This window comes from Pristis pectinata, chromosome 17, assembly GCF_009764475.1.
Source record: "Pristis pectinata isolate sPriPec2 chromosome 17, sPriPec2.1.pri, whole genome shotgun sequence".
Lineage (NCBI taxonomy): Eukaryota > Metazoa > Chordata > Chondrichthyes > Rhinopristiformes > Pristidae > Pristis > Pristis pectinata.
In genome coordinates, this window is record NC_067421.1 from 35,848,063 (window position 1) to 35,872,177 (window position 24,115).

Consider the following 24,115-nt stretch of genomic DNA (forward strand, 5'->3'; position numbering starts at 1 on the left):
CGCCTTCTCTCCGTAACCCTTACCAATCAAGAACCTATCAATCTCTGCCTTAAATATACCCAATGACTTGGCCTCCACAGCCCTCTGTGGCAACAAATCCCACACATTCACCACCCTCTGGCGGAAGGAATTCCTCCTCATCTCAGTTCTAAAGGGACGTCCCTTTATTCCGAGGATGTGCCTTCAGATCCTAGACTCTCCTACTAATGGAAACATCTTCTCCATGTCCACTCAATTGTGTTATACTGCCTGCAAAAAACTTGGGACACCTGATGCAGCAATCTAAACTGCAGCAGCTTTGCATCAAAGAAGATGAAATCTTCAATGTGCAATGTGTTGGCATTGATGATAACATGAAGAAATCATGAAGAGGAAGGGGATTCTTTTGAGATACTGTTCTATAACTCAGCACAGTGCAAAGAATTAGCTTTCAGCTTAGAAAGGCCTAGATTTTAACATTCTCATCCTGGTTTTCAAATCCCTCCATCACCTGGGCCAAACATCTCTAAGTCAAAGAGTCAGCAGAGAAACAGGCCCTTCGGCCCAATGCCGACCAAGATGCCCACCCAAGCTAGTCCCATTTGCCCACATCCCTAAACCTTTCCCATCCATTATCCAAGTGTCTTTTACATGTTGGTATTGTATCTGCATCAACTACTTTCTCTGACACCCCTACCTTCCAGCCTTTGCAAGGTTGCCTTCCTCCCGGTGCAGCCTCCTTTACACCCACGATTTTCAATGCTATTCCAATGAAGGCCATACATTTATCTGCACTCTGGGATCCCCTCCTTCCTACCGCACACCTTCTTTCAGAATACCCCACTAAAAAACTAAAGCGCTGGCCAGGTTTTCCCGTCATTAGCCAATATACCACATTACCTGGCTCGCTGCCAATTTTTGTTTGATTTTTTTTTCCCCGCACCGTGAGATGTGTTTATCCAGTTGCATCACTGAACGGAACAACAATGGGTGACTTGCAAACCAAAACACCAGCGCATAAACACTTACCACGCTGTGGCTTTCTGCTCGGTGGCAACCGCGGTGGCCATTTACTGCTACCAGCGGGTCCCTCGGAAAATACAAAGCAGTAATGAAAACACTGGTATCAGGTATAGAACCGCAGCGAATTTCAGTAAAAACAGCTGCGGACTGGCATACATTCATCTCGTGGCCCAGTGCATCTTAGGAAAAGATGAAACTAGTTTGGCATCGATCTCCAAGAGTGACTCTGTCAAACGAAAACTCTTCCTGTTAGTACGTTGTTAATTTATACAGGACGAGTCGTCCTCCTCCTTCCCCTCCGCGCCCCATCACTCCTCCCACATGAGAGCATTGGCTGTTGGCAGCACAGTTGACAGCTTTAGAGCTTTACTTAACTGTGATGCAACAGAAGGAAGCCGGGGTTTTTCAGCCTTGTTTCTTGGACGCTCTCTGAAGATCACCCACTTTGTCTTGTGATCATTCCATGCACTTCCTGACTAGATGAAGGTAAACTGGACTCACGTCTACACACGGTTGATTTGTGAACAGTAAGTGTCTTAAACAGGGTAAAGCACGTGTTTTACATCTTCTGTCCACCCTGATCATTCCTGAGACCAGTGAACTCCAGTCACTCTGAAGGGCTTCACACCTGGAACAGTAATATGTTTGATTTGACTTTCAGTTTTAAACAGATACTTGCTTCAGATTGCACATAAAAGTTTCCCAGAAGTAAACATTCGTAAATGAAACTTGTATGATTAAATAAAAGACTCATTCCCCCCCCCATTCGAAATAATTAAAGCAATTTGTAGAGTCATACAACACGGAAACAGGCCCTTTGGGCCCAACTCGTCCTTGCTGGCCAAGATGCCCATCTAAGCTAGTCCCATTTGCCCACATTTGGCCCATATCCCGCTAAACCTTTCCAAACCATGTACCTGTCCAAGTGCCTTTTGAATGTTCTGTCGGAAACTTATCTCACTGATATTTACGGGAGCTTCCGATGTGCAAATTAGATGCAATATTGGCAATATAATCTTAAGTAATGAAACTTCCTCCAAATGATGTGTCTAGATCCAGGGATCACTGTCCTAAAATAAGGTGCCAGCCATTCAGGACAGAGATAAGAAGAAATTTCTGCACCCACAGAGTGGTGAATCTTTGACATTCTCTACCCAAAAGGGTTGTGAAAGCTCAGCCACTGAGTATATTCAAGACAGACACTGGTTTTTAGACATTAAAGGTATCAAAGAGATATAGGGTTAGTGTAGGAAAGTGGTGCTGAGGTAAATGATCTGGGATAATCTTTTGAGCAGCAAAGTAGGCATGAGGGGCTGAACTACCCACTCCTGCTTCTAGTTCTTATGTTCAAATGTACTTAGAGTCATAAAGTAATACAGCACGGAAACAGGCCCTTCAGCCCAATTTGTCAATGCTGACCAAGGTATTCACCTGAGCTAGTCCCATTTGCCATTGTTTAGCCCACATCCCTCTGAACCTTTCCTATCCATGTAAATGTCCAAATGTCTTTTAAACATTGTAATTGTACCCACCTCTAGAACATAGAACATTACAGCACAGTACAGGCCCTTCGGCCCACGATGTTGTGCTAACATTTTATCCTGCTCTAAGATCTATCTAACCCTTCCCTCCCATATAGCCCTCCATTTCTCTATTGTTCATGTGTCTATCTAAGAGTCTCTTAAATGTCCCTAATGTATCTGCCCCCACAACCTCTGCAGGCAGTGCGTTCCACGCACCCACCACTCTCTGTGTAAAAAAACTTACCCCTGACATCCCCCTTATACCTTCCTCCAATCACCTTCAAATTATGCCACCTCGTGTCAGCCATTTTCGACCTGGGAAAAAGTCTCTGACTGTCCACTCGATCTATGCCTCTTATCATCTTGTACACCTCTATCAAGTCACCTCTCATCCTCCTTCTCTCCAAAGAGAAAAGCCCTAGCTCACTCAACCTATCCTCATAAGACATGCTCTCCAATCCAGGCAGCATCCTGGTAAATCTCCTCTGCACCCTCTCTAAAGCTTCCACATCCTTCCTATAATGAGGTGACCAGAAATGTACACAATACTCCATGTGTGGTCTAACCAGAGTTCTGTAGAGCTGCAACATTACCTCATGGCTCTTGAACTCAATACCCCAACTAATGAAGGCCAACACACAATCCGCCTTAACAACCCTATCAACCTGCATGGCAACCTTGAGGGATCTATGGACGTGGAGCCCAAGATCCCTCTGTTCCTCCACACTGCTAAGAGTTCTGCCATTAACCTTGTATTCTGCCTTCAAATTCAATCTCCTGAAATGTATCACTTCACACTTATCTGGGTTGAACAGCACCTCCTCTGGCAGCTTGTTCCATATTTATTGGGGCAGAACTGATTGCCGATGGGGTTTAGCCAATCATTTAAATGCCAATTTATTGGTGTCGAACCTATTGCCAATGGCATACAAACCTACATCAAACTCTTCTAGGTCCTGATATCAACTTGCCAGTGCACCATTTTGATCCAAAAATTCCAAACCTTACATGGTGAATGGGCATAATGTACAGACCATCCCCAGTTTACGAACACCCAACTTACAAACACCCCTACATATGAATGAGCTCCCATAATGTGATTAAATTTAAAAGTCCAACTTATGTACATACGTTCATTCTTATGAATGGCAGAACTAGATTCCCCTCTCTCTCGCTCCACTTTTAGAAATTGTTCTTTCTTATCAGTCTTATGTACTTTCGATGCCATTTGTTACAATACTGTTGAGGTACAGTTACCCAAGTGCTTTTTGTGTATTTTCTGACTTACAGACGAAATCGACGCAAGGATAGCTGTAAAAATGGAACGCATTCATTATCCAGGACAGTCTGTAATAGTAGGACAGACTAAGTCTCCACAAAACAACTGAAAACAGCCAGCAAAACCACACCCTCGGTTTAGATGGTTATCAATGACAATTTTTTAAAATGAGAATATTTTTTTAAAAATTCACTTCAAAATGTTTAAAAAGCAAACTGAATTATAGAGCCATAGAGTCATAGAGCAATACAGCACAGATACAGGCCCTTCAGCCCAACCAGTCCATGCCAACCATGGTGCCCATCCAGCTCATCCCAATTTCCTGCATTCGTCCCATATCCCTCCAAGCCCCACCCCGCCCTTCCGTGTACCCATCCAAGTGCTTTTTACATGAAACTTTGTACCTGTCTCAACCACTTCCTCTGGCAGCTCATTCCACACATTCACCACCTTCTGCCTGAAAAGTTGCCCATCAGGTCCCTTTTAAATCTTTCCCCTCTCATCCTAAATCTATGCCCCCTAGTTTTGGACTCCTCTATCCCGGGAAAAAGACTGCTACCATCCACCTTATCTATGCCTCTCCTACTTTTAAACATTTCTATAAGGTCACCCCTCATTCTAAGGAATAAACAAGTAACCTGGCCAACCTCTCCCTGTAACTCAGGCCCTCTAGTCCTGGCAACATCTTTGTAAATCTGTTCTGCACTCTTTCCAGTTTAACCATGTCTTTCCTATAATAGGGTGACCAAAAATGCACACAGTACACCGAGTACAGTCTCATCAATGACTTATACAACTGCAATCTAATGTGGTAAGGTGACAAGATAAGATCTTTATTAATCACATGTACATCGAAACACACAGTGAAATGCACCTTTTGCATAGTGTGTTCTGGGGGTAGCCCACTAGTGTCGCCACGCTTCCAGCGCCAACATAGCATGCCCACAACTTCCTAACCTGTACGTCTTTGGAATGTGGGAGGAAACCGGAGCACCTGGAGGAAACCCACGCAGACACAGGGAGAACGTATAAACTCCTTACAGACAGCGGCCGGAATTGAACCCGGGTCGCTGGCGCTGTAATAGTGTTACATTAACTGCTACACTACCATGTCCCAACTCCTATACTCAATGCCCTATTTTTTTAAAGATGCACATTACCTTGCGCTGTACGCATCATTCTCCCTCACAACTGTTCTTCTCCAGTTAAATGAATGGGTTCACTTTACCTGCTCCAGGTGTAACTTGGCAGGTTCAGTAGGCAGGTTCCTCGGCAAATTCATGCCCACCACTCTACTGCAACATTGCACCACAGTCAGGAAGCTTAAGCAGCAAATTCAGGACTTCAGTGTTCATGCTGGAAAGTGGAGATGGGATTGGTGGCGAAAAGATGGGAAACGCTTACACTTTAAGCGGATTTTCTGGCATTTCCCAGCAGCTTCCAACCTGTTCACCTTCTGGCCCTTGGGCAAGTTTTTATTTAGTTTCAGGATGTGGGCATCATTTGCTTGCTTCCACTTTCCTGATGTTTCTAATTTTGAAACTGCTTTGAATTTCTTGCGGTTGACTAATACTTAAGTAAAACATAATTTTGTGGGCTTCAAACATTGACTTTACTTCACTCGTTTCTCTCCCATTGTTCCATATTTGGCTTTTACGTCAGTCCTGGCTTCTCTCAAAATCATGTACATGTTCCTTGTTCTGAAACAGTACCCCATCAGAGTGACTGCCAAATGTTCCTATGTTTAAAACCAAAACACAGAATTCAATTAAAATTAACTAGTGACAAGGTGCACCTAGGTTTTTAAACAAAATGGGATATATCAGCTGCAGAGGTCATGATGTTTTGCCTTTTCAGCCTCTTGTCAGACTGAGGTAACAGCAAGACTAACCTCTATAGTCGAAGTGAGTTGGAGTCAAGGATAGTCACATCAAAGACAGATTTTTGGTTGAAGAGTAGGCAGTGACTGCCTCCCAGTCCTTGATTTTTGTCTCTCACTGTTTTGGGCCATTAAGTGTTTGGACAATATATGGTCTTGCATTTCGAGAACATCCAATCCAATTTCCCAAGATGGGTTACTGAAACCACATAAAAGCAATGCAAGGAGGTGTTTGCAAATGGGACTAGCTGCAGCTTTGCAGATGACACCACCGTAGTGGGCCAAATCTCAAGTAATGATGAGTTCAAGTACAGGAAGGAGGTGGAGAGCCTAGTGGCATGATGTCATGAGAACAACCTTTCCCTGAAATGTCAGCAGTCCAAAAGAGCTGGTCACTGACTTCAGGAAATGGGGTGGTGCACATGCTCCGGTTTACATTAATGGTGTGGAGGTTGAAAGCTTCAAGTCCCTAGGAGTAAACATCACCAATAGCTTGTCCTGATCCAACCGCGTAGATGCCATGGCCAAGAAAGGACACCAGGGCCTCTACTTCCTCAGGAGGCTAAATGAATTTGGCATGTCCCTGTTGACCCTCACCAATTTTTATAGATGCACCATAGAAAGCATCCTACCCAGACACATCAAGGCTTGGTACGGCAACTGCTCTGCCCGACATCGTGAGAAACTGCAGAGAGTTGTGGACACAGCTCAGCACATCATGGAAACTAGCCTCCCCTCCGTGGACTCTGTCTACATTTCTCGCTGCCTCAGTAAAGCAGCCAACATAATCAAAGACCCCACCCACCCCGAACATTCTCTCTTCTCCCCCCTCCCATCAGGCAGAAGATACAAAAGCCTGCAAGCATGTACAACCAGGCTCAAGGACAGCTTCTGTCCCACTGTTATAAGACTATTGAATAGACCTCTTGGATGATAAGATGGACTCTTGACCTCACAATCTACCTCATCATGGCTTTGCACCTTATTGTCTGCCTGCACTGCACTTTCTCTTTAACTGTAACCTGATATTCCGCATTCTGTTATTGCTTTTCCCTTGTACTACCTCAATGTACCAATGTGATGAAATGATCTGTATGGATGGCATGCAAAACAAAGTTTTTCACTGTACCTCAGTATATGTGACAACAATAAACCAATTTACCAATTAATTTACCAATTTACTAGCTTAGATGGGCATCTAGGTCATCATGGACAAGTTGGGCTAAAGGGCCTGTTTCCGTGCTGTATAACTCTATGACTCTAAAACTTCCCTACTTTAATTTTCCAAGCCCTCTGCAATAAAGATCATCATTCCAGTTGTCTTCCTAGTTACTTGCTGCACCTCCCTGCCAACTCTTGGTGTTTCATGCACTACAACCCTCACATCCCTCCATAGTGGAGCATGTTGTAGTCTCACTCCATTTAAATAATAATTTGCTTTTCCATTCTTCTTTCCAAAGTGGGCAATCTCAACATTTTCCACACAGCACACTCAATTTGAAATCAAACAAGCTAGAAATTAGACGTTTTGAAGTTGCAGTGCCGTATGACTCTATGACACTAAACAGCTCTTGATCAAAGACCTGGAGGTTATGATGTGTCTTAAAGGAGGGACAATAAAAATTCCAGTGTTCTCTGTAAAAGAAATGTCACAGGTTGTTACAAAGTCAAGCAGAAAAACCTACATCAAACAAAATGAGACGCTAACAGAGGGATATAAAGCGTCAGACCGAGGCAGCCGAAGGCTCTGCCACAGATAATAACTCAAAGAGATTAGGAAGCTGGAATCAAAGATACATTGTGGGAAAAAGTAACTAAGATTCTAACAGAGCTTTCTCAATTCTAAAGCATTTCACAATCAATGAAGTATTGTTTTAAAATGCATTCACTGTTGTAATGTAGGAGTGGGAGATTCTATCAAGACAAGGTGTAGAATGTGTCGTAGATGAGAAACAAATGACAGACATGCAGACCAAGAATATGTAAAGCAAGTTTTGCTCTATCTTCATTGGCCAATATATTTGGGTGCTCCAGCAGTGTGGATGAACCCCCCCCCCCCCCACCGCCCCAACTTTTGATTGCGATATTCGAGGCTAAGAGGAGGATAAGAGTGGAAGGAAACGAAGTTGAAGGATTGACGGAGACACGAGAGACTGCAGATGCTGGAATCTGGAGCAATACACAATCTGCTGGAGGAACTCAGCGGGTCGAGCAGCTTCTGTGGGGGAGAAGGGAATTGTTGACGGTTCGGGTTGAAATCTAGCATCAGGTCTGATGGATCTGGTAGTGCATGGAAGAGAAAGAGGGGAAGCAAAAGAAAACATATTTATAGTGTTATCTTAATCTCCAGGCACTCTATCAGATTTAAGAACCAATAAAGAACTTAAAGAGTGATTATATTGTACAAAAACACAGCTAATTTGTGCTCAGCAACCTCCCACAAAAGGCAAAGTAAATGAACAAATAATCTGCTTTTTGAGGAACAACTGTTGACCGGGATAAACTGCTTCCCTCTTCTTTGTAATAGTGCTGTGGATTATTTTACTGCAGGTGGTTGCCAACATATACGGTTTCAGGCTTTTCAATTACCTGAATCTTTTATGTCGACCTGAATGTTTAGTGACACATTGTCAGAAGTATCAGCCTGGATTCTATGCTCCAATCTTTTAAGATGAATTTAAGACCATAAGGTGAAATACTGTGCCATTGATGATACACCATTCATTTATTTTTTATATTTTAAGATTGCCTCATGCAACACCTTTACCTACTGGCTGGCTGCTACACCTTCCAGCCCCAGTTTATACTATTTCAGAGGAACAGGAGTCCATTCACCCTAATTACACTATCTCACATAGCAACAGGTTATCCAGCCCTAGTTTATATCACCTTGCATTGGTACAGGAGACTTGTTTTCTCTGGAGTGTAGAAGGCTGAGGGGAGACCAGATGGAAGTTTATAAAATTATGAGAGGCATAGATAGACAGCCAGAATCCTGTAATGGGGCAACCAGACCCCACCCATCTGTGTTATTCTCTCTTTTCTCCTCTTCCATCGGGTAGAAGATACAGGAGCCTGAGGGCACGTACCACCAGACTTAAGGACAGCTTCTACTCCATTGTGATAAGACTATTGAACGGTTCCCTTATACGATGAGATGGACTCTGACCTCACGATCTACCTTGTTGTGACCTTGCACTACACTTTCTCTGCAGCTGTGTCACTTTACTTTGTACTGTTATTGTTTTTACCTGTACTACTTCAATGCACTCTGTACTAACCCAATGTAACTGCACTGTGTAACGAACTGACCTGTAGGATCGGTATGCAAGACAAGTTTTTCACTGTACCTCGGTACAAGTGACAATAATAAACCAATACCAATACTCCAAATGTGGCCTGACCAAAGTTTTATACAGCTGCAACATGACTTGCCAACTTTTACACCCAGTGACCCAACAAAAGCATGCCGTATACCTTCTTCATCACCCTATCCACTTATGTTGCCACTTTCAGGGAGCTTTGGACTTGCACCCCAAGATCCTTCTGTACATCAGTACTCCTAAGGGTCCAGCCATTTACTGTATACTTTCCTCTTACATTTGACCTCCCAAAGTACAAAACCTCCCACTTGCCCAGATTAAACTCCATCTGCCACTTCTCCACCCACATTTCCAACTGATTGGAACTTGAGGTCATTCAACCCAGGTTTATACTATTCCCCCATTGGAACAGGTGACCATTCGGCCCCACGTTATACTGTGCCACAGAAATCCAACAGGAAAACATTGCAGGTACGAGAAATGTAAAAATAACAACAGAAAACTTTGCAAAGAGACAGAAACTCAGACCCTCCCGGGAGAGTTCAGCAGACAAGCCTCTAGGTCGACGACGTCTGAATGATGATGTCGTCATCGCGCGAAGCCCCGCCCACCAGGGGGGGGGCGGGCAGGACGCCACACTCAAGATGGCGACGGAACAGGCGCTCCGACGTCAACCGAGACCCCCGCCCCCGTCACGTGGGGCGGCCACCCGCGGCGCTATAGGCACAGACCTTCGGATGACGTCACTCGAAGCCCCACCCCGTCACGCCGGACGCCACACTCAAGATGGGGTAATTGGCATGGTGGAGGTGCTGCGATCCAGTGTTTGCATTTGGCGTGGGTTTGTTTGTTTAGGTGGAATTTTATATCTAAAAAGGGCTTTTTAATTGTCTCTGTGTTTCTTTACTGTCCGACCATGCTTCTGTTGGCTGGTTTGAGTGGTCCTGCAGACACTGAGGGTTGATGGTCTGTACAGTACAGGGATGGTCCCATCCCTGTCCTGAGCCACTGGACCTGGCACCTCACCTCCAGTTAAGCTGCCTCACTGCCCTGGGATTCTGCTGCTTCACTTTCTGCTGGCGCAGGAAGTACTGGGGAGGGAACATTTAAAAGAAAGTGTCTTTTGACCACTTTTTTTTGCAACTAAGTTTTTGCTCTCTGGGTCACTTGTGGTGAGAAGGGCTGGGTGGGATGTTTTGGGGTGGCTGGTCCAGGAATGGATGGAGGCGAAGGTGAAACTCAGAGAGGAGTTCCCCATTTGCCGCTGGTGTGAAGCCTATTCCTGAGGCAGTTTAGCCCCTGAGCTACCCTAGTCCAACTATGGGTGTAATAATGTGTTTTAAAATACTCTATGGTTGAGGAATGTGAGGAAAGAAAGGATTTGGACTTATGCAGGGTTTTTTTGTGACTGCAAGACTTCCTAACCTGTAGTACAGGGAATGAAGTGGATTCTGATGTAATATAAGAAAATGGTAGTGAGAACACAACATGCTTAAATTTCAGCATCATTGGTTGACCTGCATTTAATGTTCTAATTTAACATGGCAAAACCTAACCCAATGCTGAGCCAAAACAAACCTCCAAAGAGCAGCTTTATTACTGTTTAGTTTACATCAGATAGAAAAATTGTCACCTCAAGGTTAATTTTCCAGGCAATATCACTAGATTATAAATCTGTTCTTCCTTTTCTATCTGTATTGCACTGCTTCTTGGGTGACACTACCTTCAGGAGAAGTGAAAATTCAATTGTGGATTATTGTCACAATCATTGGAGTTGCAAACCTGTATATGTAAACAGAGGCTATGTAAAAGGGGTTTTGATCTCTGTGATTAGTTGGCAAAATTCAGTTGGTTTGGGATTGTGCTGCCCTCTGGTCTATCACCCAAGCTTCCTACTCTCTTCGTGTTCATCTCTGGTGGAAGTGCCTCATCAGTTTGGGAGAGGTTGGGCTCTGTTTTCAAGCTCCCTCACTCTCTGATGTGCCCTTCTGCTTTCAATGTTTTCCCTTCGCATTACCTCTCCTACTGCTCACAGGCAAAATGACAAATTGACAGAAATATTAAAAGTTGTTTCTGCATGTGAGATATGATTAACCCTGCTGTACCTTAATACCTCATTACTGGTTGATCAGGATAAGGGTTGGTGAGCTGTCTGTATGAAAAGTCTTGGAACATAGAACTCTCGCGTAAAGATTGTATAATATTGACTCATCAAAAATGAAGTAATGGGTCCAATACGTTGGTTACTTTTTAGTGCTTTCCCCCCCTCAGTATTTCTGTCATGCCTCACTTAGGTAGTAGAGGGCCAAAGCCAGCGAAGAGATGACAAAGTAATTTTAATGAGTTTTCACTAGCTGAACTTCGATTATGCACACTGCCATGTCAGGGTGTTGATAGTGAAAGGCATGGATATTGAGCCTCTTGACAGAACTTTGGCAATCTTGTTGATAAATTTTAACCATTGTTGTAGCTGCTTCTGCTCCCAGGCAAGCAGTGTTATTCCATCACACTGATTTTAGCCGCTGTAGGCAGGTAAGATGTTTTGAACAGTCAGAAGGTGCAGCACATTTTTTTTTCATTTAACCCTGCACTTCTAATCAAGGTGTTCATTTGGCTGATCCAGTTGAGTTGGTCAGCACTGACCACCCAAGGTGCTGGTAGTGTGTGATTTGGCAATGCTGGTGCTAGTGAACATCAAGGAGAGAGCTGAATATCTCTTGTTGGAATTGGTAGTATTTAGCACTTAATGGTTTGCGAGAATTATTGAGGCAGTCACTGAGAAAATAGTTGAAGATGATAGAGCCAGGACTGATTCCCTGAAGAACTTGTTACCAAATGCAAACAGATTGTATTACCTTTGTCTTTGGGGACTTCAGTTTTGCCAAGACCTGTGCATGCAATGCCCAATTGAATGTTGCCTTGATGAGAAAGGCAGGGCCCCTTAACTTCACCCTGTGCTTTGCTGTGCATTTATGGGAATTTCCTGGTGCACAGGTGTCATGTGCCTTGATGCAGTGGCTGACTCCACACTTAAATAGTGGCCATTTTAAGATAACAGACCTTTTGCAGAAAACTTCAGATACTTTAAAACCAGAAGGAAAATTCTTCCCTTTGTTTCTGAGCCTTCACTAAGTTAGGTACAGAATCCAAATCAGAGTATCATAGTAACACAAAAATGTAATTACATCAAATATATTAGATGAGGGAAAAGTAAACTGTCTTATAGTTTGTGCTAAAATGTCTTACATTCTGTGCTCTAGTTACAATGTTAGTGTACTTTTAAAACTTTTGTATTTCTCTTTTTAGGAAAGGGGGCTTCAGTTTGGAAGCAACAAATATTGTGAGAACTCCAATCAAATATGAACAAAAACAGTGGGGCATATGAAGATCCAGCAGATATTGCTAAACAGCAGGAACAGCACTACTATCTTCTCTCTCAGCTGCAGAGTCTGGTCAAAGACTTATCAAGGTAGTGGAATGATGAATTCAGACATTCCAAGTCTCTGTTTTCAACTATATAGACAATCTTGCTGAAATTTAAGCTCTGAAGAAATTGAGTAATGAACTGTTTTGCGCAGGAATGCTTTGTGCTATATATCTGTCATGTATTTATCTTTTTAAGATATTGTACAAAATTAAGTTTCACTGGAGAAATCTGCCAGAAGAACATCAAATTTGTACTGTAAAAAAAATTCCAAACATTTTGTAATGTAACAAATGCATTGCACAAAGAAACTGCATTCTGGCATATTTCAGGACTCTAGTTTTGTATGCTGTTTCATACCCGCAGTGCTATTTATAAATGTGATCTGTTATCCTATCTTGCAATTTATTTTAAGATTGAGGCATAATCTGTAATTGTTCTGGGATCATATGCAGATAATTCTTTTTGGAATCTGCAACAAGATGGGTTTAGAATTATTTACCAATTCTGAAATCTGATGCATCTTGAATCCAGAAGCGTTTCACTGAAGAAGCTGTTTTTATCTTTCGGAAGGAAGCCCATGTTTTCCTGGGTGGGAATAATTTACATGATTGAAGTATTGGGTGCTCTGGAATTGAACAAAATTGTCCATTCTTGGATTCCAATACATGTATATGGGGCATAATTATCATGGGAATTCTTCCGTGCAGCACTGATGAATGGAATGTGTTGAAGTGAGCATTTTGTTCCATTAGATTGCAAGTGACACTGCGAACTTAAGGTAGCCTGTAGCATGTTCTACGTCTATGAGGTGTGTGAGAAATTGTAGCCCCAGTTCCATTATCTGAACCAAAGTGTAGGTTGACTGCGACCACTCTGAGTCCAAGCCTGGGTGACCCCACAAAAGGAGCACGTGGTGTTGGCGTGTACATTTACAACCTTCTGCAGCTGATGGGCACCTACATAGACTCATGTGATTGGTGGATAGCAAAAATAATAGTTTAAGTTAGAATTCCCTCCCTCATCTGCCTGTTGCCTCCACACCTGGATCCACCCGTCACCTCCCAGCTCCTGGTCCACCCCTGCCCCCCACCCTTTTATACTGGCTACCTCCCCTCTTTCTTTCCAGTCCTGATGAAGGGTCTCGACCCGAAACATCGACTGTCCATTTCCTGCTGCCTGACCCGCTGAGTTCCTCGAGCTCCCTTTGTGTGTTGCTTTTAAATTAGAAGATTCCTTTGTATTGATTCTCTTCTTTTAAAAATAAAAAAGGTGTTTTTGACAACCCCATTTCATCTTGCAAGTAATTGGAAGAGGCTTAAGAGCAGAGAATGTCAACTTTTCAGGCAGAAAGTTCATCAGAACTGAAAAAGCATTATAGCTGAGTAGTATTTCAAAAGCAAGAGAGCAGCAAAAAAGGAAGCAGACAAGCAGACATTGCATTGGTTAATTTTATATTTTGAATTGTGTTGAGGGAAGATTTAATCAAGCTATAACCAGAATGAGAGAGTCCTGGTCAGGGAGATATGGAAACATTCTATGTCTTTCAGCAGTTAGGTCAATAACAAGGAGATAAGGATTTAAGAAAAGTGGTGGAAGGATTACAGTGAAACTGACAATACTTTTCTCCCAAACAATGACAAAAGTCTGGATCTCACTACCTGAAAAGTTGGAGGCAGAAACCTTGTCACATGGTTGGGACTCTGGAAATACCTCTGGAACTTGGAAGTGGGATTAATTTAAAAGGTGTCACTGTCTTTTGGCTGAATTGGACTTGTTGATCCTAACGACCTTCCATGTTGTAATTTTCCATGATACAGTGACTTGTGTCGCCATCAGTTCAGCTATATAACCATCTCCTTTTTCTCGTTAAGCACTCTACAGGTCATCCACTCTCTTTTCTAGTCTTCCTTTTCCCACTTTTTAAAATTGACATCTGTAGATTTTATCAGCTGTGCAGAAAGTCTTACCCTTATTCTACCTGTTGATCCTGAGTGATAAGAAATTAGCTTTAGATTAATGCCTGTCTTCCTTTTTAAAGCTCGTGCCAGCAACGATTGTCCTATGACATACTAAGTAACCTGGCCTTGGCTTTGATCGATGGCACCGTCTTTGAGATTGTGCAGGGTTTGCTTGAGATTCAACACCTGACCGAGAAAAATCTCTACAACCAGCGTCTGAAACTGCACAGTGAGCACAGAGGTAGGAATGCTCTGGGTGTCCCAGACTGAGAACTGAACTTTAACAAGTTTAAAGTTTGTAGCAGAATAAGCCAACAGCAGAAAAAAAACTTTAAAGTTACCCAGAGTTAACTTCAGAGAGACTGAAACAGGCAAAATATTTCTGAGTTACCAGTTTGTTTAAAAGTCAAATGATCAAGATTCTCTAGACAAAAGCAAAATACTGTAGGTGCTGAAAAGCAGAAAAGATTGAAAATACTCAGGTCAAGCAGCATCCATGGGGAGAGAAACGGTTAATATTCACCCCATCTCTTTCCCCTCCTGTTATAAGATTGTTATGACTATTGAATGGTTTCCTTATATGATGAGATGGACTCTTGACCACACAATCTACCTCATTATGACCTTGCACCTTATTGTCTCCGGACACTGTACTTCCTCTGTAGTTGTGACACTTTACTCTGTACTGTTACTGTTTTTACCCTGTACTGCCTCAGTGCACTGTGTAATGAATTGATCTGTAGAATCGGTATACAAGACAAGTTTTTCACTGTGCCTCGGTACAAGTGATAATAATAAACCAATACCAATACTCTCCCCCACCCTCCTGATCTGCCCGTCACCCACACGTTCCTCCCACAGGTTCCCCTCCTCCCCTCCTTCCCTTTATTCCATGGTTCACTGTTCTTTCCTATCAGTCCATCTTCTTCAGCCCTTTGTTACTTCCACCTATCACTTCCCAGCTTTTTACATCATTCCCACTCTTCCCCCCACCCCCCCCCCCCCTAAAATCTGGATCGACCTATCACCCGCCAGCTCCACCCCTGCCCCAAAACATTTTATACAGGCTACCTCCCCTCTCTTTCCAGTCCTGATGAAGGGTCTCGACCCAAAACGTTGACTATCCATTTCCCTCCGTAGATGCTGCCTGACCCGCTGAGTTCCTCCAGCTTTTTGTTTGTAGCTCTTAATATTTCAGTTCAGTGACCTTCCATGAAAGAACTAAAAGTTAACTCTGTTTCTGACAGAGTTTCTCATTGGGAGGTGAATTTAACCAGCTCTTTGGATCGTTCATTTCCTCAGGCAGCGATCAAATACCTGAGCACTAATGGATTGTGCTGTGAATGTCGATCAAGTGTCTACTTGGCTATGATCTGTCACTGCACAGGCAGGCACTGGCCAGTCTTCTGTCGACCAGCTCAGATGGAATACTGTAATGACCTCCGCAGACTGAGGAGCTGTATAACTTGGCTGAATCCATTGCAGATGCTATTAATAATAGCCATAACACAGCATGAAGGGATCTGGTCTGTGTTCCATCAGTTGAAAGGGAACTTAAATGTCCCTGGAGTCATTGTCTCATTTCCTCCATGTGGATTCAGTGGTATTTAGAGCAAATTTAAGTCAACTTGCATTTAAACACTGCCTTTAACGCAGTAAACCATACTGAGGCCCATGCAGGTGTAACATCAGATCAAAAGATGATACCATGCCACAAGGAGACATCAGGATAGATGATCCAAGAATGCATTGTAATACTACTGTACTGGTTATGGTACAGTGCTGGTTCTATTTAATTTATGAGAAAGACCTTATTTCAAAAGTTGATTTTTGAAACCACCACTCTTCTTTCAAAAAGATGCACTTTATTGCAATATTCATTTGATCAAATAGATTCTTAGAAAATATAATTTGTACTTGTTTTTCCTTGTAAGCTCTTAAACAGGAGCTCCTGAGAAAACACAAGGAGGCACTACAGGGCTGCAAGGTTCACAATCTGACAGTGCTCAGAGCTACACAACAAAGAGAGCTGGAGGTGAGCCTGTTCTGATAGTCTGATGCTGGTTTTGGCACAGTGCCAAGTAGTTTTCAGAGATTTTTCTTGATTTACTTTCAGCTCTGTACGTGGACTTAGAATATTGTATGGCACGGTAGTGCAGCAGTTAGCGTAACGCTTTACAGTGCCAGCGACCCGGGTTCAAATCCGGCCGCTGTCTGTAAGGAGTTTGTACATTCTCCCCGTATCTGCGTGGGTTTCCTCTGGGTGCTCCGGTTTCCTCCCACATTCCAAAGATGTACAGGTTAGGAAGTTGTGGGCATGCTATGATGGCGCCGGAAGTGTGGCGACACTTGCGGGCTGCCCCCAGAACACTCTACTCAAAAGATACATTTCACTGTGTGTTTCGATATACTTGTGACTAATAAAGAGATCTTATCATAATATACAGAAGGTGCAGAATAATAAAATGAGTGCAAAAATGTATTGACAATATTTGTTCAAATCTCAAACTATCCATGTCCTGAAACTTAATGTATCATTACAAGGGAAATTCTGTAATTATTTTTCTCTTCATTTTTATTTCAGATGGAATTTTAATTACTTTTGTTCAGTATTTGGCTGCTTATAACCTGAGATTTCAAGTGGTCACTTCCAACCTGTAAAAGGTTGGAAACCAGTACCAATGGGGAAACTTACAAATTGCATTGTCAGAATTTAATATCCTTCTGTAATAGTCTCTGAGATTGGGGTGTTGAGCTGCTGCCTTCAGCTGCTAAAGTGCTTGAGGCAGGGGGACCCCACCGCCACCCACCCCACCCCCCCCCCCCCCCCCCCCCCCCCCCCCCAAGTGCTACTGGGTAGAAAGATTTTGATTGCATGGTGAAGCAACACCAATACATTTCCATTTCTGGTCAGTGTGTGACTTGGAAAGGAAACCTGGAATTTGCGGAGGTCCACGTTCTGGACTTGTACTGCTGGCTGCTTGTGGTTGGGGGTTTATGATGCTGTTTAAGTAATTCTGGTGTGTAACAGCAATAGAGGGAGTTGATGTTCATTGTGGTAAGCGTTGAGTGCCATCCATGATTGAAGTAAAGTTGTCAGGACAAAAAGTGATGACTAAATCGTGTTTTGAGTCTTTTTAGAAAGAAAATCTTCCTCTCCCAGCAGCTTCCCTTTCTCCTAACCCTCACCAGTCACTGTTTTCTAGGCCTTGGAGCAAAGGGTTAAAGATGAGCAAAGAATGATGGATGAGAAGATAGTCTTGGAGTTGGATCAGAAAGTGATTGATCAGCAAAATACATTGGAGAAGGCAGGGGTTCCAGGATTTTACATTACTACAAATCCTCAGGTAAATCTTTTCAAAAAGATGTCTCAAAAAGATTAATGTATTTATAAATTGGTTTATTATTGTCACACGTACTGAGGTACAGTGAAAAACTTTGTTTTGCATGCCGTCCATACAGATCATTTCATCACGTCAGTGCAGTAAGGTAGTACAAGGGAAAACCATAACAAAATGCAGAATAAAGTGTTACAATCACAGAGAAAGTGCAGGCAGACGATATGGTGCAAGGTCATAACAAAGTAGATTGATCCACCTTATTGTACTAGGGTATATTGATATTGAAGTAGTCTTTCTGTCTGAAAGAGTTATTTTTCTTTCAGTTAGTTCATTGTCAATCACATTTTTATAAAATGTTTGTCAATTACATATTATAAAATAATTCACCATTTAACTTTCAAATCTGTTTGTGTTTCAGTCCCAAGCTCTTGTATCACCAGCAGCAGTGTGCAGGGATGGAGGGATATGGCAAGCAGGTAGGTTTAGTTTAATGGGCATCATGGTCGGCACAGACATCGAGGGCCGAAGGGCTTGTTCCTGTGCTCAACTGTTCTACGTTCTTAATCTAACTCAGACAATCTCACCAATTGTTGTCTTGCTATTATTATCATAATTGACCTCATTCACCACAAATTGTGAATTGCACACAAATTCACCAATGCTTTCCTTGAAGGCTTGCACGTATGATTGGTCTGAGCACGGCTTGCTAGGAGCTAGAATACGCATCCTGTAATTTTCTGAGCGCACTTTCTCAGCTTCAGCTCTCCTCTACTACAAAGGCATTGTAAACATTGAAGTGCTCTAGAGGTGAGGCAGCATTCATCAAGAGTGAAACCAGGCTAGATCTGTACTTTAATAACCTTTCACCAACTAATGAGAAGTCATCAAAGTGACGTTAACGCTCTCTTCATCTACTGAGCATTTCCATTATTTCCTGATTTTTATTTCCAATTTATAGCATTTCCAATACTTTGCCTTTGTAGCAGCTTGGGTCTGAAGTTGAGAAGGTGCACTCAGGAAATGACAGGATGTGCATTCCAGCCCCTTGCAAGCCGATCTCAGATCAATCATACTTGCAAGGCTTCAAGAAAAGCATTGGTGAATAACAAATGCGCTTGTGTGCACTTCACGATCTGTGGTGAATGAGAGTCAGTTATTGTAATAGCAAGACAACAATTGGTGATGTTGTTCCTGAGTTAGTGAGGGAAAGGATTGAGAGCATAGAACAGTACAGCACAGGAATAGGCCTTTTGGCCCACGATGTCTGTGTCGACCATGATGGCAAATTAAACTAATCCCATCTGCCAGCATGTGATCCAGATCCCTCCATGCCCTATATGTACATGTGCCTAAGTGCCACCATCGTGTCTGCTTCCACGACCACCCCTAGCATCGCGTTCCAGGCACCTACCACTTTCTGTGTAAAATTTTTAAAAAAAAAGGCTTGACCCCACACATCTCCTTTAACCTTTGCCTTTCTCACCTTAAAGCTATGCCCTCTCGGAGGTTAGGAATTCTCTCGCTATTCAGAGCCTGTGCTGGAAGTGCAGGTGTGCATACTGAGGATCTAGAGTAGCCTGTCAATATATAAGCTAACATTACAAGTGTGCTCCAGTTAAGGTAATAGATGAACAGCAGCTTTGTGTCAGAAATCAATAATAGAATGTCATGGTTTAGTTGGCACATGTGAGATACAGAATTAAAGGCAAGGAATTGTATCCTTGATGTGTGAGAAGGATTTGGGGGTGGTGGGGGTATCTCATTGAAACCTACTGAATGCTGAAAGGCCTGGATAGAGTGGACGTGGAGAGCTTGTTTCCATTAGTAGGAGAGTCCAGGATCCGAGGATACAGCCTCAGAATAAAGGGACGTCCCTTTAAAACTGAGATGAGGAGGAACCTCAGCCAGAAGGTGGTGAATCTGTGGAATTTGTTGCCACAGAGGGTAGTGGAGACCAAGTCATTGGGTGTATTTAAGGCAGAGATGGATAGGTTCTTGATTGGTAAGGGGGCTAAGGGTTACAGGGAGAAGGCGGGAGAACGGGGTTGAAAAGAACAATCAGCCAAGATTGAATGGTGGAGCAGACTCGATGGGTTGAATGGCCTAATTCTGCTTCTAAATCTCACAGTACTTAAAGCTCAAAAATTTTCAGTGGCCCAAGATATAACTGGTTTCATAACTCTTCATCTTGCAGGAGCTGACCTTACAGATGAATTTGCTGGAACTAATCCTAAAAATGCAGCAGAAAGTATCTGAGGCGGGGAGCTGCTGATCTGGTATTGGCTCCAGTTTGGAGAAAGAACAGGAGAGGCAGACAAGTTTCATTACAAACCTTCCAGCAGTCATTGGAATTGAAATGCCAGAGCCAAAGCCTTTATTGTCCACAGTACAATGCTATTTGTCCAGGAGGTCCTGTGATGAATCCTGGCTGGTTCAGTGAGAAGGTTTTCCTATGCTTAAATGCCTCCAGTATTACATGTTAACTCATTGTATTTTACACGAACCATGAAAACTGGCGTGTTAAACAGATTACTGTTATTCCTGTTCTACAGTTGCCATAGGTTCAGATACTGCCAGTGCATCAGTATTTGATTCCTTCCTTTTGTTTGTCCAACATACACAATACGACAGACTTTGTGAATGATGCATTGTTTTTTCTCGGCATGTCTTGCATCAAGACCACTTCTGACCGAAAAACACTTTTTGTCTGGTCTAGTCTAATTTGTAAAGTTGACCGAGAATCTTTTGAGAGGATCAATAAATGAATATTCGGTTTTCTGTTGCTATAAATTGTTGATCATAAGCTAAGCAATGTGAGTTTAAGCAAATGAAATACTGACAAGGGGAAATTGGTATTATTTAAAACTATTATTTTTGTTAAAATTGGGGTTCATGCAAAATGTGTGTCATCCTTGTTTAAAGTAATATTCACTGTACTTTGGTTTACGTGTGTTGTCACTGAACCTGGGATTCAAGTATCAGAATTATTTTATCCAAGTATTTTCGGTTAATACAAACCTAGAAAATAATTTGAAATGTACAAGAAGGTAAAGTAAAATCACCAAAAGGCAAGTCAGACTTGTGGCTACTTTAGCAGGACCACTCAGTGAGCTACCAAATTCTTGTCTGGATTCAGAAATTGTATTGACAGGTCAGTGTTGTATTTCGACTTTGGTATGTTCTATATCTGCACGTGATTCTCTAAATAGCTTTTGGCAATTTGCTTTTCACACTACTGAATAAAACTTCTTAGAATCATATCAATGCTGCATTTAAATGTCGGTCAATTTTTGTTCTGTAAACACGTGTAATACTGCTCTCTTTAATTGGGTGACTGAAATGCACAGCATAACATTCGAGCAGAATCATGAGACTTTTCAAAATGGATGCGTCCAGTTGCTGTTCTAATTGATTTTGCAGTACAAAATTTCCATGAATAAAACTTAAAGTCTCCAATTATTTGTAGTATATCTTGACCTTGATATTTTGAGATGACATTCCACTCATATTTTGAGAACCGAATCAGTAAACACATTAATTGGAATATCTGCAGTAGCTTTTTTGTTCTTCAGTCACAAATTGCCAGGTGACCCTAATGTCCTATTTAAAAAGTACCCTAAAAATTAAAACCTTGTTTAGAGCTGGTTACCATGGTAGTTTCAAAACTGGTGGTTAAGTGCCATGGGGAAAGACCTTCAAATAAACTAAGTCCCCAGTAATTGTGTTTGAATTTGATCACATTAGAGATGCACTTCCAAGCAATGGAAGAGAGTTTGAAGCACTTGGTAAAGAGATCTATTAAAAAAACAAGTGATTTCCATCCTTTGCTACTTCAGTATTTTGTGCAGAGATTGTGGATAGATCTTTCAGTCTTGTGTGTGTTTGAATCGTCTGGTTTTTCATACCTGCCCCCCCACCAATTTCTTTAGTGACCTGTTACAGTGTGGAAAGGGTGGGCTTTTTTTATTTGCTCCTGGGATGTGGGTGCAGATGGTGTAGCATCTTTTGCCTATCCCCGAATGTGTGCATTGATTGGTTTGTAAGCTTATCTCAGAGGGCAGCTAAGCATCAGGCACATAATTAATATTTTGAATTTACAGCATCTACACTTTTTATTACTTCCTTATAAACCAGAGTTGCTTTTGTTGTCTGGTTTCATAATACATCTGTATTATTTGTTTTAATCACTCAGTACAGTAATAAACTAGATTATCCCCATTTTCTAAGCAATGAGGTTTCCATTGAATTCTTCATTGGATTTTGCAGTGAATGTTTGATAGTAATGGACCGAAGTTTTGGACCTGCCCAAAACAGAAATATTTCCAATACTACACTGCGTTAGTGTAAGACTAATATCGAAAAGATCCAAACGAATGATCTGCAGATAGAAGTTAGAATCCTACCATAGCAGTTGGGGAATTTAAACCAAGCTAATTCACTTAAATGAATCTAGGATAAAAAGCTAATATCAGTAACAATGGTGGTGAAGCTACCTTACTGTTGCAAAACCCCTCTCTCACTCAGGTCTTCAAAGAAGGAAATCTACTGTGCTGCCCTAGTCTGGACTATACAGGCTCCCCCCCAGATTACGACAGGGTTCTGTTCCTGAGAGCTGTTTGTAACCTGAGTCGTTTGCAAGTCAGAAATGTGGGCACCCAGCAATATAGTTAAAAACATGCAACTTTTTCTAAAGGGAGGAATGGCTTAAGTACAAACTCAACCGTTGAGATATTGCTGCAAGCCAAGTTCGACGCCTGTAACCCAAAAAGGACTCTGGAAAAGACAAGGCTATGAAAAGACCTTCCAGAATGTTTCAAGTACATGATGTTTTCTTTATGGATGATCTGCAAGGCCAGCACTGATTACCCATCTCTAATTGTCCACTGGGACATTTCTGAAGACAGTTAAGAGCCAACCAGATTGGTGGATCCATGCCTGTAACCTCTGCAGCTGCTGGTAAATTCATCCTGCTTATCTCCCAAACACTCGTATGTACAGGCTGTATATAAGTTGGGCATTTGTAACCTGGGGAAGACCTGCATGTGTTTCCAGATCCACCAATCTGGTTGGCTCTTAAAAGTCTTCAGAAATGTCCCAGGGGACAATTAGAGATGGGTAATCAGTGCCGGCCTTGCAGAGCATCCATGAACAAATAAAGAAAACATCATGTACGTGAAACATTGTGGAAGGTCTTCTCATAGCCTTGTCTTTTCCACAGTCCTTTTTCCTCATCCCTGACAGTAATAACCTCTTGAGTTCTGGTATTATCCTTGGAAACTTTTACTCCCATTTTTTTTCATTGTCATAGAGTTATACAGCACAGACACAGGCCCTTCAGCCCTACTGCTCCATGCTGTCCAAGCTGCCCCATCCAAGCTAGTCCCATTCGCCAGCGTTTGACTCATAACCTTGTAACCCTTTCCTATCCATGTACCTCTCAAAGTGTCTTTTAAAAGTTGTTGTTGTACTTGCCTCAACCACTTCATTTGGCAGCTCATTCCACGTAGATACCGCCCTGTGTGTAAAAAAAAATGTTGCCCCTCAAGACCCTATTAAATCTCTCCCCTCTTATTTTAAACCTATGCCCTCTAGTTCTTTATTCCCTAACCCTGGGAAAAAGACTGAGTGCATTCATCCTATTTAAGCCCCTCATTATTTTATAGCCCTCTATAAGATCACCTCTCTGTCTCCTACGCTCCAAGGAATAAAGACCTAGCCCATCCAACCCCTCCCTATAACTCAGTCCCTCAAGTCTTGGCAACATCCTTGTAAATCTTTTCTGCACTCTTTCCAGTTTAATAACATCTTTTCTATAGCAGGGCGACCAAAACTGAACACAATACTCCAAGTGCAGCCTCCTGTACAACTGTACCATGACCTCCCAACTTTTATACTCAGTGCCCTGATTTATGAAGACCAGTGTGCCAAATGCCTTTTTCACCTCCCTGTCTGCCTGTGACTCCACTTTCAGTGAACCATGTACTTGTACCCCTAGGTCCCTCTGTTCTACAACACTCCCCAGGGCCTCACCTTTCACTGTGAAAGTCCTACCTGGATTTGACTTCTATATTCAATTTTGTAATATGTAAACTAGAACAGTGAGGAATAAATTATGTCTGGTCAAAGCAAGGTAAGACATAAATAAAAGCTGCTTTGAATTCTTTTCATCTAGAAATTAAGCCCTGGTGCCATTTTGTGCAATAATTTGCATTGCTGCTGCTTCTGGGGTTTTTGAATGTATATTTGTAAGTTCCATTTCACCTCTTGTTCATACATAACATCAAACACTACAGCACAGTACAGGCCCTGCAGCCCACGATGTTGTGCCAACATTTTATCCTGCTCTAATATCTATCTAACTCTTCCCACATAGCCCCCCATTT

At 42.3% G+C, this 24,115-nt stretch overlaps 2 protein-coding genes across 9 annotated transcripts in view; one reads left to right on the forward strand and one right to left on the reverse strand.

Annotated features, from left to right (window-relative positions):
* hps4 (HPS4 biogenesis of lysosomal organelles complex 3 subunit 2) overlaps positions 1 to 1,281 on the reverse strand; it is a 43,183-nt gene extending 41,902 nt beyond the window's left edge. For both annotated transcript variants that reach the window (XM_052032273.1, XM_052032274.1), the window contains exon 1: positions 1,009 to 1,281. In XM_052032273.1, the coding sequence (XP_051888233.1) occupies positions 1,009 to 1,049 (41 nt within the window). In that variant the 5' untranslated portion in view covers positions 1,050 to 1,281. The remainder of the gene's footprint in view (positions 1 to 1,008) is intronic.
* Positions 1,282 to 1,440: 159 nt separating this feature from the next.
* Positions 1,441 to 21,198, forward strand: dgcr6 (DiGeorge syndrome critical region gene 6). Of its 7 annotated transcripts, none has more exons than XM_052032229.1 (7): positions 1,441 to 1,529; positions 12,313 to 12,475; positions 14,472 to 14,632; positions 16,326 to 16,426; positions 17,598 to 17,738; positions 18,151 to 18,208; positions 19,927 to 21,174. In XM_052032229.1, the coding sequence occupies exons 2-7, from the start codon at positions 12,366 to 12,368 to the stop codon at positions 19,986 to 19,988; spliced, it is 633 nt and encodes a 210-aa protein (XP_051888189.1). In that variant the 5' UTR covers positions 1,441 to 1,529; positions 12,313 to 12,365; the 3' UTR covers positions 19,989 to 21,174. The 7 variants fall into 7 exon arrangements, with proteins under 7 accessions (XP_051888189.1, XP_051888193.1, XP_051888187.1 ...); XM_052032227.1 differs by lacking the exon at positions 1,441 to 1,529 and adding an exon at positions 9,767 to 9,843; XM_052032230.1 differs by lacking the exon at positions 1,441 to 1,529 and adding an exon at positions 9,781 to 9,847 and having other exon boundaries at positions 19,927 to 21,186.
* The last annotated feature ends 2,917 nt before the right edge of the window (positions 21,199 to 24,115 follow it).